The 14,653-nt window shown below is 46.0% G+C and overlaps 1 protein-coding gene across 7 annotated transcripts in view; it reads left to right on the forward strand.

The window, feature by feature from the left end:
* The window catches only part of YPEL2 (yippee like 2), a 69,524-nt gene that overhangs the window by 20,837 nt on the left and 34,034 nt on the right, over positions 1 to 14,653 (forward strand). For 6 of the 7 annotated variants that reach the window (XR_008653180.2, XM_055257808.2, XM_055257805.2 and 3 more), the window contains one exon: positions 1,062 to 1,373. Coding sequence is in view for 6 of the 7 variants with exons in the window: in XM_055257808.2 (XP_055113783.1) it covers positions 1,257 to 1,373 (117 nt within the window). In the remaining variant the exon portion in view is untranslated. Of the gene's footprint in view, positions 1 to 47; positions 120 to 1,061; positions 1,374 to 14,653 lie in introns of those variants that run through there. The other variant, XM_055257810.2, reaches the window with a different exon arrangement.

The following is a 14,653-nucleotide window of genomic DNA, read 5'->3' on the forward strand; positions in this document are numbered from 1 at the left end:
CTTCAAAGCATGACGCAGGTGTTAATGAACACTCCTCGCTCTCCTGGGAGGTAGGCAAGTGGAAACACCACCCCTATTAGTGAAGCCCAGGGGATAGCAGGTGCGGAAGCCTCAGGCAGGTGAGCCACAGAGAAGCAGAGGGGGTGGGTCTTAGACCTCGTGGCCCTGCCTTCAGACCTTTACTTGGACTTGCTGCTCACTTAGTTACTTTGGGAGCCACCTCGCTTTCTCAGTGTCCTTAGTTCCCAGTAAAATTGCTGAGGCTGTGGTAGAAAAGATGTATGGTCCTATGGGATGAGTAATGGAAAGTCTAAGGGCTGGGTGAAATTCTAGTAAAATTCACTGTTACTGTGAATTTCAGATGCAGGATTCTGATTATGCCACTGATTTCATTCATTTGGTTTAAAAAAAAATGTACTGAGTATTTACTTCTGAGTGAGGTGTGTTGTAAAGAGAATCACTTCTTCTGAAAGAGCTGGCTTACCACTAGGGATCCTGCTGATTGGGAACTTGATCCTTTATATCCCATGCTCAATCTCTAAAGCAAAGGCTGGGGTGTGGGGTTTGCTGCCTCTGCAGGTGATGGCTTCAAGCCTTGGACTCTCAACATCTGGCAATGGATGAGAAACCCAGGTGTGACTGTTGGATGTGGTGAACCTCTAGAGGCTGAACTTTCCCTTCTCCTTTAACCACTCGCCTTGGTTGGCTCAGGAGAGGGGGTCCCTGAGGAGTCCTCTCCCTGGGGCTGTAGGTGGTAGCACATCTTCAAGCCTGACATTATCTAGGGCTGCCGGGGAATGATGGTAATGCATGTGCTGGGTGTCTAATGAAACTGCTGGGATGATACTGAACTTCCCACTCCAGAAAAGCAGCCAGACTGGAGTCTCCAGTGGTTTCTTTCTCATTCATTGGGTATCTTGGGCACGATACAAGGAACAGAGCAGTGGGTCATTTGATCCTGTAAGTGTTGCCTTCTTCATGGGTGGCAGTTGGATTCTGCTTGCTTTGTAGGGAGCCCTGCTCCATCAGCCAATGTTAGTCCTCTTCCCTTGATGTTACAGGCTGCTGAGAACTAGCCCTAGACCTCTGTGTGAGGGTTCTTCTGCCGAAGACATCACCAGTGTGTGGAGCCTGCCACACCCACCCGCTGCCAAACCACGGCCTTTACCTGTGTCTTCCGGTGTTTCCCGTGCGACCCATCCTGTGGGAGTGCCTCGTGGGCTGCCCCAGAATTCACCCCACGCTCAGCAGCGCCGATGGTGAAGATGACAAGATCGAAGACTTTCCAGGCATATCTGCCCTCCTGCCACCGGACCTACAGCTGCATTCACTGCAGAGCTCACTTGGCCAATCATGATGAACTAATTTCCAAGGTACACATTTCCAGCAGGCCTTCTTTGCCTACCCCGGGGAGGGCGCTTAGTGCTCCTGAGGTTGCAGAGGTTTACAAGCTCTCTCAAGAATATTTGTACTCCATCTTTGTACAGGGAGGGCTGACCCACGTGACCGTCTCAACTGAGAAAAACTCTGAGTTGGAGGGACAGAGTAGTCGTTTAATTTGTTATTTTGGAAATGAGGTGTCATCCTTGTTGGAGGCTTTGGGAGCTGGCAGCTTGCAGGCCAGAGAAGGGAGGGGCTGGGGATTGATGGGAGCCTTGTTCTCAGCCTGCTTGGTTTAGGTTGGTGGACGAAGAGTGAAGAGTGCTCCCTGCTCAGAAGGTGAATTCTAAGAAAGCAGGGGGATGTCTTGTAAGAGGGGTTCCTTAGCAAGATGAGAGAGCCCCCAGGAAGTTGTGAGACTGTGGAATTATTAAAATGGGTGGCCTTTGGCAGGGACCAAAAGTGGCTTGTTGAAGAGCTGACCTTCTGGCCTGTGGGGGCCGTTAGGGCTTATACATGAGGTAATATGGCATGACATTTGATCATGATAAGAATGGAACCCTGTTTTTCCTGAGGTGCTTAGGCAGCTGCTTTCTAAAGTTGGGGCCGGGGGATTATTAATAAGTAAATAAACCAACATGCCAGTTGTGCGGTTCAGGAAGTGGATCCTTCAGGCAGCGTTCTCAGGGGAACTGCTTCCCTCCTGGCCCTAGATTCCCAGGGGAAGAGAAACAGGTTTTACTAGGCTGCATGACAGAGAAAGAGATCATGGGAGACTTTTCCCTTACAAAAGCATCTTTACCCAGAACCTGGACTTCACGCCATTAAAGTAAAAAAAAAAAACCAACCCATCTTTACTCAGACCCAGACGAAGTTATTTGTTTTGTTTTAAAATCAGTGTTCCTCATCTGTTTACAAGACCTGCTGGAAAAGGTAGCTGTTGCTTTCTTTGCCTCTGGTTTGGTAGCCCCAGCCAGAGAGGAATGAAGGATCTAGTCAGCTCTTGTAGAACAGTCCCCTCCAGCTGGCTGATTTGACCTAGGAGGTGAAGAAAGCTGCCCAAACAACCACATCTGTAGTAGTGAGGCTTTTCAAATCGGGCCTGAGGACTGAATCCCTCATTCTAGCCTATTCCAGGGTCTAAGGTGACCACAGAGCTTGAAGTGTACAGCTCCTTAGAGTCCTATCCTCTGGCCAGACTTGTGAATCTGCCCCACTTTCCTTTCTTTACGGTTCTGCTAATTCCTCTCCTTTATGCTGCTTATGTTTCAGCCAGCCTTTAGCTTCCTTCTCAGCTTCCCTTTGAATTTTGGGGAACCCCGTGAGTCTGGAAGTTTGAGGGTGTGGAGGTGTCAGTGAGAGAAGAGAGGAGTTGGTCTCTTGGACGTTGGAATTGGGTTTGCAAAGTTGTAGGGGAATTGTGAGTTGTTGGTTTTTTTTTTTTTCCTTTGGAAATCTCCAGAGAAATTATTTGCTTGTATCTACTGGGGAAGCCAAGGCATCATTTTTTTAATACAAGGAAGCAGTGCTATGTATCATAAGAAATTGAGGTACCAATAAGGTATTTTAGCACCCTCTATGTACTAAAAACTGCAACTTGACACTTGATAAATGTTATCTTAACCTTCATATGAAGTCTTTAAGGTAGGTGACATGAGTCATACTTTATGCGGATGAAGAAGCTGAAACTCATAAAACTTGTCCAAGATGTCAAATCAGAGGTTCAGAGAAGAGTGATTACTTTGAGTGGGTGTTCAGGAGGGATTGCTGGAGGAGATGGTTCTTTGATGTGGGCCTTGTAAGATGGGCAGAAGTTGAGTATGTGGAGATGGTAGTGGCCTTCAGAATTTATGTCTTACCTCTTTGGCCTGGTATACAAGGCCTTTGACAATTTGGCAGAGTCTGGCTTTTTTGTTAGGTCTCCAGCCAGCTCTTCACTTTGTTTCAGCCACTCGGAACCAAGCCACATTCCCTGAATATGCAGGTATGGGTGTTTCAGGGCTCTGTGCCTTAGCCAAGAGTGTCCATTCTCCTTCACCTCCCTCCTCCTACACCTCCCTCCTCTTTCTCCTGAGCTCTTTCTTATATGTCCTTGGGCATGGCCTGTATCTGCTTTACATCTCGGTCAGAACCTGACCCATGGCAAGAGCTCAGTAAATGATAAATGAATAGATGGAGGTTGAGCCTTGGAGAAGACAAGTAATGAGAAAAAAAATACTTTGTTGGCCTCATGTCCTTCCTGTCCCTTTTGGGGCAGAAAGGCTCATTCACAAGTCCAGGCCAAAGTCAGCACAGGCTTCAGTTTCATTGGCTCAGGCCGGTACACAGATGGGGTGCATTAGAGCTTGATGATTTAAAGGGTTGGGTGAAATGCCTGACTGTGGGGAGAGCTCAGGGAGCTGTGGCTGGCATTGCACAAAGCTTCCTTTATTTCACTCCACAGCCACCCCCGGCGTTAAATAATCTATAGATTCTTATGCAGGTCTGCCTAATGGAAAGATCATTGCCCCAGCCTCCTCCTTGGAAAATAGGCCTTTCTTTTCATTTTTCCCCCCCTCTCTTCCATTTAAGAAAGTTCAAGGAGAGAATGTCTCTCCTGTTCTCCTCTCTTGACTTAATCTCCTATGCAGTTTCAGAATCTGCCCAGTGGGAGTTAGGAGCTGGGAAGCAGATAACTGGAGCTGGATCAGCAGTGTAATTAAATGATACTTTGTACTGGTAATAGGGCCTTTCATCTGAAAGCTTGACATTCGTTTGGTGCAAAAAAAAAAAAAAAGAAAAAAAAAGAAAAAAAAGTGAGTGCTTTCATTATGAAGAAGGGGATACAAAGGTCTGAGTGTGTGACCAGCAGTGAATTGGGACTAGGACTGGAACTTCAGGCTCCCTTCTATCAGTGTGCCTAAGCCTACATGGAAATGTATAGTTACAAAGTTTTTAAAAGCAAGTGGAGTCTGTATTGCCATGGTGGTGGAAAGAATCCCGTACCAGGCTTTCTACCTTCACAGCTTGCTTTAGATCCCTAGAGGCCTAGTTGCCTGCAATCAACTGTCCAACTTCCAAGCCTCACTTTCTCGCTCATAAAATGGGTAAAATAATGTTTACTATGTTTAATGCTGTCTTAGTCCATTAGGGCTGCTAAAACAAAATACCATAGACTAGTTAGCTTATAAACCACAGAAGTTTATTTCTCACAGTTCTGGAGGCTGGGAAGTCCAAGTTCAAGGCACCACCAGATTCAGTCTGGCGAGGGCCTGCTTTCTGGTTCACAGACAGCTTTTTCTTACTTAATCTGACGTGGTAGAAGGGAAGGGTCTGTCTCTGTCCTCTTTATAAGGACACTAATCCCATTCACAAGAGCTTTGCCCTGATGACCTAATCACCTCCCAAAGGCCTGATCTCCTACTGCCATTATCTTTGGGGTGAGCATTTCAACCTATGAATTTTGGGGAGGCATTCAGACTACAGCAGATGTCTCTAGCAGCCAGCACCTAGTGTGTGCTCATGATGTGCTATCCCAGTAACAGTCCTGTGGAGTAGACATACCTCACTGGGGGGAGCAGGTTTATTTCATTGGATTGTTATGAGGCTCAGATGAGATCATGGATGTGTGGGTGGTTTGCAAATTACAAACCTCTATGTAAATATAAAGTAGTCTGTTTGCTTCTCTTGGCCTTACTGTTCAAAAGAAAAGAACAAAAAGACAAGGGGGTATGTTGGAGGGAATTATTCGTGCCTGACACCAACCAGTTTTAGTTTGGCTAAGATGGCTTCACTTTGGAACCTGAAGCACAAGAGTTGGATATGAGAAGGGGTAGTAGAAAGCCAAGTGTGTCTGTAGGAAGGTAACATGGGCATTTTCTCTGTAAAATGGTAAAGAGGGTAGAGGGAAAAAATTCTTTGAATTGATGACAGAACTATATAGGGAATGTGCTGAGGCATCCTACAATTTCTTTCTTGGGGGGTGTTGTAGTCTAAATGCTGGAGTGTTTGCACGCAGAGGTATTTTGTGTTGGCATGAGGAATTGCTCACATTGTTTCTTCCCTAATGGTACAAGCCCTAGTATAAAAATATACTTCGGTTATAAAATAATAATAGCTTCAATTGGAACAGTTAGTAGCCAGCCCTAGTGAGAATAATCTAAACACTCATTTTAGTGGACATAATGTATTATGGAAACCTTGGTCTTCGCAAAGCTTTTGTATGAAAATTTTCTGTCTGTCATCCTCCCTTTGCCTCCCTCCTGCTAACCCCTTGATGGCATTGTGGAGTAGGCCATTTAGGAAGGATAAATTGGATTAATCTATCACAGACCCACTTCGGGGCCTTGTGACTTCATGCCAACACACGGTTGCTTTAGTGCTCTGGGTCCTGGAGGAAAGGAGTTGTAGGGTGCTGTAGAGGGGTTATCCAGTGGAGGTGGGATGAGGAAACCTTTTGCTCAGTCTCCAAAACCATTTACGCTATTATGTCAGATCTGTAGGTCAGATTATCTTCTGGTGACAAATACGGAATTTCCAGAATTATGGATCATGTCATTCAAGCCTCTCTTCATGAGGAGACAGGCCATGGGCTCAGTGATCAGACTGAGGTCACACAGCCTCAGAGCCAGGGCCATCCACCTCGTACCCCTCCACAGTGTTCTGTGTGAGGAGCCCTGGCCTGAATTGTTTTCAAGCCCTGGGCAGTCCTTCTGAAGTTGGGAACATTTAGAAGGCAGGTGGTTTTTGTTCCCTGTGGGGTTCATTGGGCTTACAGTGGTGACATTTTGGTTTTCCCTTTCTGTCTAGAGATTAGATGCAGCATTGCTTTGAGAAGAGTCAGGGAGTGAGATGTTCTGAATCCTTGTATTGATCTAGTGGCTGCCAAGAGGTAGACTCTGCCCTTGGTTTCCCACCTCTGGCTCTGAGCCCCTGGTGTTGTACACCAGTGTAGTGTAGTACCCCCGTGCAGTGGCGTAGGGGCAGTGCCACGGAGAGAGTGCTGCTATGGAAGTACCAATATCTGACCTATCCTGTCCACTCTACCTGTCGGGGCAGGTAGAGTTTCTGAGTTCCCATGGCTCATCAGTTTGTGTTTTGTTGTTGTTGTTGTTTGTTTTTCTTTTTTTTGGGGACGGAGTTTCATTCTTGTTGTCCAGGCTGGAGTACAGTGGCACAATCTTGGGCCACCGCAACCTCTGCCTCCCAGATTCAAGCGATTCTCCTGCCTCAGCCTCCTGCATAGCTGAGATTACAGGCGCCCACCTCCACGCCCAGCTAATTTTGTATTTTTACTAGACACGGGGTTTCTCCATGTTGGCCAGGCTGATCTCGAACTCCTGACCTCAGGTGATCCACCCACCTTGGCCTCTCGAAGTGCTGGGACTACAGGTGTGAGCCACTGTGCCTGGCCTTTTTTTTTTTTCTTTCTTTCTTTTTTTTTTTGAGATGGAGTCTCGCTCTGTGGCGCAGGCTGGAATGCAGTGGTATGATCTCAGCTCACTGCAACCTCTGCTTCCCGGGTTCAAGTGATTCTCCTGCCTCAGCCTCCCAAGTAGCTGGCATTACAGGTGCACATCACCACAGCTGGCTAATTTTTGTATTTTTAGTAGAGACGGGATTTTGCCATGTTGGCCAGGCTGGTCTCAAACTCCTGACCTCTAGTGATCTGCGCACCTCAGCCTCCCAAAGTGTTGGGATTACAGGCGTGACCCACTGCACCCAGCCAGTTTGTGTTTTTAATGTACAATAAAACTACTCTCTGAAATCTTGATGGAATTATCTGTGTCCTGAAAACCTCATGTAAATAATAAATATAGGAACATAATTTCTAAAAATCCCTTCATTTCTTGTTTTTCTCTAGATGTCCTGGAAAACGGTATAGTGAGCATTGAGTTATATCACTAGTAGTGTTGTTAGTGGCTACTGTGTCACATCAGACAGCATAATTCATAAAGGATATGTACAATATAATCAGACCAGAATGCTGGTTAGCAAAAATTAAAAATAAAGATGAAAAGAAATAATGAAGAATATATACAATATGAGATGTAGCTCTTGAAGATAATTATTCTATGAACTTATCTAATTTGCAAAATAGATATTTTTAGCTCTAATTTTGTTTATTGAACTCTAATTTCTGATATTCAGTGGATATATGACATAATGATTTTTACAAAAACCATACTCATAAAATTTGAGTATTTTTTAAGAGGAGGAAAGAAACAGATTGCAGGCATAAACGTCTATCTCAAAAAGTAAACCTTTTGTTTCTAGAATAGTGGGACCTGGCTCTTTGCCAGAACAGTGGTACTAAGAAACAGAAGGGTGGGAACAACTGCTCTGTATGGCCCGAACTCTAGTGGGTGCCTCTGCCACTTTGCTGTTGAATGTCAGTGTTTCTTTTTTATTTATTTTTTTGAGATGGAGTCTCACTTGTTGCCCAGGCTGGAGTGCAGTGGCAGGATCTCGGCTCACTGCAACCTCTGCCTCCTGAGTTCAAGAGACTCTCCTGCCTCAGCCTTCTGAGTAGCTGGGATTACAGGCATGCGCCACCACGCCCAGCTAATTATTTTATTTTATTTATTTATTTTTTTGAGACAGAGTCTTGCACTGTTGCCAGGCTGGAGTGCACTGGCGCAGTCTTGGCTTACTGCAAGCTCCACCTCCCGGGTTCACACCACTCTCCTGCCTCAGCTTCCCGAGTAGCTGGGACTACAGGCACCCACCACCACGCCCGGCTCATTTTTTGTACTTTTTTAGTAGAGATGGGGTTTCACCGTGTTAGCCAGGATGGTCTTGAACCCCTGACCTCAAGTTATCCACCTGCCTCGGCCTCCCAGAGTGCTAGGATTACAGACGTGACAACTGCGCCCGGCCGCGTCAGTGATTCTTAGACATCACTTCTAAGCTACAGCCAAGGCAGAAGTGACAAATTATGGAAGAGTTCCAGCACAACCCAATAAGTCCAGTTTCAAGACATGCTCTACCAAGTTGGCTTTTATAAAGAGAATCACATTTCCCAACCCCAAATTACTTAATTATTTTCTTCAACTATGTGACCTTTGAAAGCTCTGTCTCCTACTAGTGAAGCATTGGCTCTTTTGTACTCCTCTAGAAGTATCTGTAGACCACCCAGGAAGGGGTGGCAGGTGAGTCAAATCTGTACAGAAAATCTCGAAACAAAGGGATGTGGTTACTTTACAGTGTTTCTTGGTGAAAAGAAACTATTTGGGGCTCGTAAAATATAGTATCTTATGGTACCTTTCCTCCATAGGGGCAGAGATTGAACCCGTTCAGGATGAAAAGAGCCGTGAATTAGGCTGGGATTTTTTCTTCTTTTTTTGATAGGGAGTCTCACTCTGTCACCCTGGCTGGAGTGCAGTGGTGCAATCTCGGCTCACTGCAATCTCTGCCTCCTGGGTTCAAGCAATTCTCGTGCCTCAGCCACCTGAGTAACTGGGATTACAGGCGTACATCACCATGCCCAGGTAATTTTTGTATTTTTAGTAGAGATGAGGTTTCACTGTGTTGGCCAGCCTGGTTTCGAACTCCTGACCTCAGGCGATCCACCTGCCTCTGCCTGCCAAAGTGCTGGGATTACAGATGTGAGCCACTGCACCCAGCTTGGGATAATTTGTATAGCACAGTTGGTCCACAGTGGGACCATTTTAACTGTATCTCAAGAGTTTCTGGTGTATGTGGGTGACGGCAGTGGGGACTGTGCCTATACTTGCTCTTTTCATCTTATTGATTACATTCTGTCTTTGCACAAATACTAATTATGTATTCTGTGTGTGTGCACGCACATGCACATGGCACTATTCTAGATATTATAATACTACCCTCAAATTTTATCAGGGAACTTTTATCCTAGTTTGGGAGATAACAGATTCGTGTTATGCCTTCTTGAATTTTCTACTTCATCTTATGTTTCTCTTAAAGCAGTTATCACAGTGTGATGACGCATGTTTCCCATTAGCCTGTGAATTACTTGAGGAGATGTTGTGACATCATTTTTGTGTCTCTAGCAGCAGCACAGCTCCTAAGACTGATAGATTCTCAGTGAATATTTGAGTGAGTGGCTTAGTACTCAGCTAGAGATCTTTATCGGTGAGTTTCAATCTGGGTCCATGGACTGGCTTCAAGGACTCCATGAAATTGCATGTGTCATTCTGTGGGCATGTATATTTTTCTAGGGAGGGTTTCATGGCTTTCATCAGGCTCTCCACCAAAGATACTGTCAGTTAAAAAAGGGCAAAAACACACACACAACCAAACTTTAAGATCCATCTTTCTAGAAAACGCAGTTGTGGGAAGACTTGGTGGAAGGAATGGTATTGAACTGTGCCTGGAAGCAGAAGCCTCAAATGATGGGGAGGAGCTGGTAAAAGGAGCATCAAGAACAAAGAGCCAGAGGCAAGGAGCACACAGGGAGCAGCCGTTCTTTGGGGTAGAGGTTAAAAAACTGTGAAAACATTGAAGGTGTAGGTCGAAGCCAGATGATTAGAATAGAAGCTAGGATGTTATCCCATTGACGGTTGGTTGCTACTGAAGACTTTTAAGCAAGTAATGACATGACCAGCAAATGGTTAGTGCTGCTGTGGTGTGGTAGACGAACTAGTGAGGAAGAGACTAGAATGGGGCAAGTGGTGTCTGTCCATTGCAGGTGTCCGAATGTGTTCCAGGCACATGGTGGTCATTCAGCAAATACTCATTGACCACTGCTTGGCAAAGAAATAGAAGCATTCTATGGTTTTTTTTTTTTTTTTAATTGTCTTTATCATTTGTAGGCATGGACAAGGCGAATTGAGTTCAGGAAGTCACATGCTTTAAATGAGAGGCAGACCTGTTCCACAGTCACGCCTGCTCCCTTTGAAAATCAATGATCTGGGCACACATAGAGTTGCTCACCAATTTAGTATCAAGGGAGCTGCTGGGACCAAATCTGGTGAATCATCTTTATGCTTTGTTTTTCTTTTGCTGCAGACTGCAGGCAGCTGAGACAAAATCTGCTCAAATGTGATTCCTCTGTGTGGTTACTTTAAATACCAAAAGGAAATGTTGACTTGAGCAATGAGGCATACCCTGAAAATTAACTCTGTGATTTGCAGATGCCTTTAAGGTTCCAATCATAAGACTGGTTTGTACATTAGTGTCTAGGCTCTCAGCAGGGACACTGGTAATCAAGCTTGTGTTCCCAGTCAGAAATCCAAAGAAACCCTTTTTCATCAGGGTTGTTCAACCTGGGAAGCAAGGAGTGGGTGCAGGATCCCTCTGTTTCTGTTTGAGCAGTGGCACTCCCTCTGGCCTCTGGAATGGTAAATCTGCACCATTGCTAGCTTGGCTGTTTGTATTTGGGGGCTGACTAGAATCCACTGTCATACACTACTTGTTCAGTTCAATATTTCTTGTGCTTTAAACAACATTTAAACCTAGATGGTAGGGGTAAGATGATTCCTGCACTTAAAGAGCCTGTGACGTTTAGGAAACAAGGGAATGCAAGGCTCACCATGGAGGGTAGAAGAACGTTACAGATAAGGTTGTTTGGTGTTGTAACAAACACACAAGATGAAAAATCTGTGTTGCTGCTATTAGCTACTATTGATTGAACACCTTCTTAGTTTTATATATGTATATATATATAGAGAGAGAGAGAGAGAGAGACAGGGTCTCGCTATATTGCCTAGGCTGGTCTCAAACTCCTGACCTCAAGCAGACCTCCCACCTCAGCATCCCAAAGTGTTGGGATTACAGGTGAGCCACCACACTGGTCCTAAAGACTTACACTTTTTTTTTTTTTTTTTTTTTTTTTTGAGATGGAGTCCCACTCTGTTGCCCAAGCTGTAGTTCAGTGGCGTGATCTCTGCTCACTGCAGCCTCCGCCTTTTGGGTTTGAGCAATTCTCCTGTCTCAGCCTCCCGAGTAGCTGGGATTACAGGCACCCACCACCAGGCCCAGCTAATTTTTGTATTTTTAGTAGAGATGTGGTTTCACCATGTTGGCCAGGCTGGTCTCGAACTCCTCACCCGACCTCAAGTGATCCACCTGCCTCAGCCTCCCAAAATGCTGGGATTACAGGCATGAGCCTCCGCACCCAGCTGAACACTTTCCTCTTTATTGAGCACCTACTGTGTGCCAAGAACTCCTTTAGGTATTTTACTTACTCCATCACTTACTTTACAACATTCTTTCAGTGTGGGGATTAAGGCCATAGGTTACCAGGTTACCAAGAAGCCAGATGGGTTCAGATTCAGATCTGCTCATGTACTTTTCGCTACCACTTGGCAGTGTGGCCTAGGTTCTTTTGGCCTTGCCTATTTTATGGTCTCACTCAGTAATCCTTGTGGCAAATCCCACCCTTTCTTCCCTCCTGTCATTTCCTTTGCCTTGGTGAACCCTTCTCCTTTCCTCTCTCTCTATTCAGTTCCTACCTGTTCTTGAAGACCAGCGCACATCTTTTTTTCTTCTAGTGAGTCTTCCTGGTTTATAGGATGCTCTGAATGTCTGTAGAACTCACTGTCTGGTTGTTCATTTGGAAATTAATGACTGTCTTGTGGTATGGTCTGTGTTGTTATGGTTGCATGCACTTTTTATATATAATTGTCTTGCTTCCTAACGAGATTCTCAATGTCCTGGAGTCATAGATGCTCAGAACTTTGTGGCTGGAGGTACCTTTGAACCTGGAATTTCTAGTTCAACTCCTCATTTTACAGATTAGGAAACCAAGGCCCAGAGAGAAACTGAGGGCCTCTTGATTTTGCACTTTGCCACCTCCCACCCCCCCCCCCCACCCCCACACACACACACACACCACCTTGCACATAGCTAGTGCTTGTAAGTGCTAGAGGCAGCCCTGGGAGAGGGCTGGCATCTGGAAGATTGACAGTGTCAAGCGCTATGATCTTGGGCAAGACTGTTCACCTCTCTGGCTCTCCCTTTTCTTCATTTGTCCAAATGAGTGCAATAGGTTAGACTGTCTTTAAAGTTCCTTCTACTCCCCCCCCCCCATCTCCTGAGTCTAATGTAGTAGCATAAGATGATATGAGGCCATATAACATAGCAGCTCGTGGTATAACTCTGAGCCAGACCACCTGGGTTCCAACCCTGGCTTATTCATTTGGTAGCTATGTACATTAAGTAATCCTTCTGTGTCTTTTTTTTTTTTCTTTTCTTTTTTTTTTGAGACAGAATCTCGCTCTGTCGCCCAGGCTGGAGTGCAATGGCATGATCTTAGCTCACTGCAACCTCCACCTCCCGAGTTGAAGCAATTCTCCTATTCAGCCTCCCAAGTAGCTGGATTACAGGTGCCTGCCACCACACCAGCTATTATTTATTTATTTATTTTTATTTTTTTCATTTTTCGTAGAAGATGGGGTTTTGCCATGTTGGCCAGGCTGGTCTCGAACTCCTGACCTCAGGTGATCCACTGGCCTCGGCCTCCCAAAGTGCTGGGATTACAGGCATGAGCCACTGCACCCATCCCCCTTTGCGTCTTAATGGCCTCACTGGCAAATGGGAATAAGTAGTAATATTAGATACCTGATAGGATTTTTGTGGAAATTAAATGAGGTTATTGATGTGAAGTTTTTACCACAGGGCCTGGCATATGATAAGTGCTCAATAAATGTTGGAAGCTAGTGTTATTCTATGAATAGTCACTAAGGAAAACCAAATGGAAAGTGACAGAACTAGGGCCTGGCACCCCAGCAGGCCTGGCACACTTGCTTGTTGCCCTTGTTTTTGGAGAGTCTCAGCAGTTGCCCTTGAGCCCTACAGTTGTCATCTGTGGTCTTTTGAGGCCTCTCATCATGGAGTCGCTTGTTCCTTATCCCAGGGGGACCAGCAGGTCTCAGGAGGTGATGAAATAGCAGCAGCACCTTCCACCACAGCTTTCTGGGGCCTTGTCTGCAGGCAGCAGCGAGGCCTCTCTAGAATGTAAATGGAAAAGCCTGTCCCTGCCTCCTTCCATTTTAGTCTTGTCAGGTGGTTACTGTGCCTCTGACCCACCCGAGGACCTCAGTTGGCTGTGACACAGCAGCCCAGGTGGCTGGAAGAGAAGTCCCTGGCCTGGAGAGTGAAGCTGGAGCCGAGAGTTGCTTGTCAGTTTGATTCCCTCTGTGACGCCTCCGGTGGGGGGGAATCTTTTGAAAGAAACCACTTTCTTTATCTTAAAAGAACAAAACAAAAAGAGAATCTCTGATAACCTTTGTTTCCAAAGCACTCAGCAAAGCTGCTGAGAGGAGGGTTTGACCTGGTGACCCAGAGTATTATCTCTGGGGTAAGGGCTGCCCAGCCAAGGGGAGCTTTAGCTGTTTCCCTCCTCTCCCTGGTTTATTGCTGGTGGCTGGACAGTGAGTTGGAGGAGGAGGGGGAGAGGAAGAAAGGAGGAGATGGCTCTGCCAGCTGCCGCTAAAAACAACAACATCTAATCAGTCCATAAACTCCCTCCCCTCCAGACCACAGTGATGTCACGAGGCGGAGCAGGTGGCACTAGTTCTCCCCTCCCCTTTAGTCCCTGACACCTTTGGGTCTTTGAGGGGTAAATTATGATCATCAAAAGGGAAATTCTCTATCTTTGAGGGCCCAGGAGCTCCTTTTCCTTCCTGTTAGGGTTGGCTCCACCAAGAGCAATTTTCTGTTGCCTCATTTATCTGTTGGGAAGCTAACTGTGACCTTAGCGTCCCAGCAGTTAAATGAGGAAACAGAAAAGTGTTTCGTCACCAAAACAAAAAATCCCTGAGCGAACCCTCCTGCAGAGGGCCCTGTCATTTATTCCACATTGCGTGAGCTCCTCTTACGTGTTAGACCCTGGGAATTACAGTGGCAAACAGATGCAAGCTTTGCCTTCACTGAGCCTGTACCCAGTACCCTTTGGTTCCTGGAAGGCCTAGCACCTGAAAAAGCGGCTGGTGGCAGCAGAAACGAGGATCTCCTTTCTGAGCCTGGCCCCTAAGTTTATCCAGGGCAGCTGAAAACCAGCATTTCCATACTGCTTTCCATTCAGTTTGCCTGATTTTCATGAGAGGCTGAAGTGCCTTTTGCTTCCCTGACGGTCCCTGTCCTCCCCTGCAGAGTCGGCCTGAGCTAGCCCAGGTGAGTGGGGCAGCCCCCTGTTCTCTGATGCATCTTTGGAGGAATGTCTATGTTCTCAGGACCAGGCCTCTCCCCACTGGGTGGGGGCTGCTTTGTTTACATTCCTGACCTTCTGAAAGCTGCCAGCTTTATCCACAGCTGGCCTTTCCCCTTCAGATGCCAAATGTTCCAAACGACAGGTAGAACTCTGAGAGGGCCG

This window comes from Symphalangus syndactylus, chromosome 20 (genome assembly GCF_028878055.3).
Source record: "Symphalangus syndactylus isolate Jambi chromosome 20, NHGRI_mSymSyn1-v2.1_pri, whole genome shotgun sequence".
NCBI lineage: Eukaryota > Metazoa > Chordata > Mammalia > Primates > Hylobatidae > Symphalangus > Symphalangus syndactylus.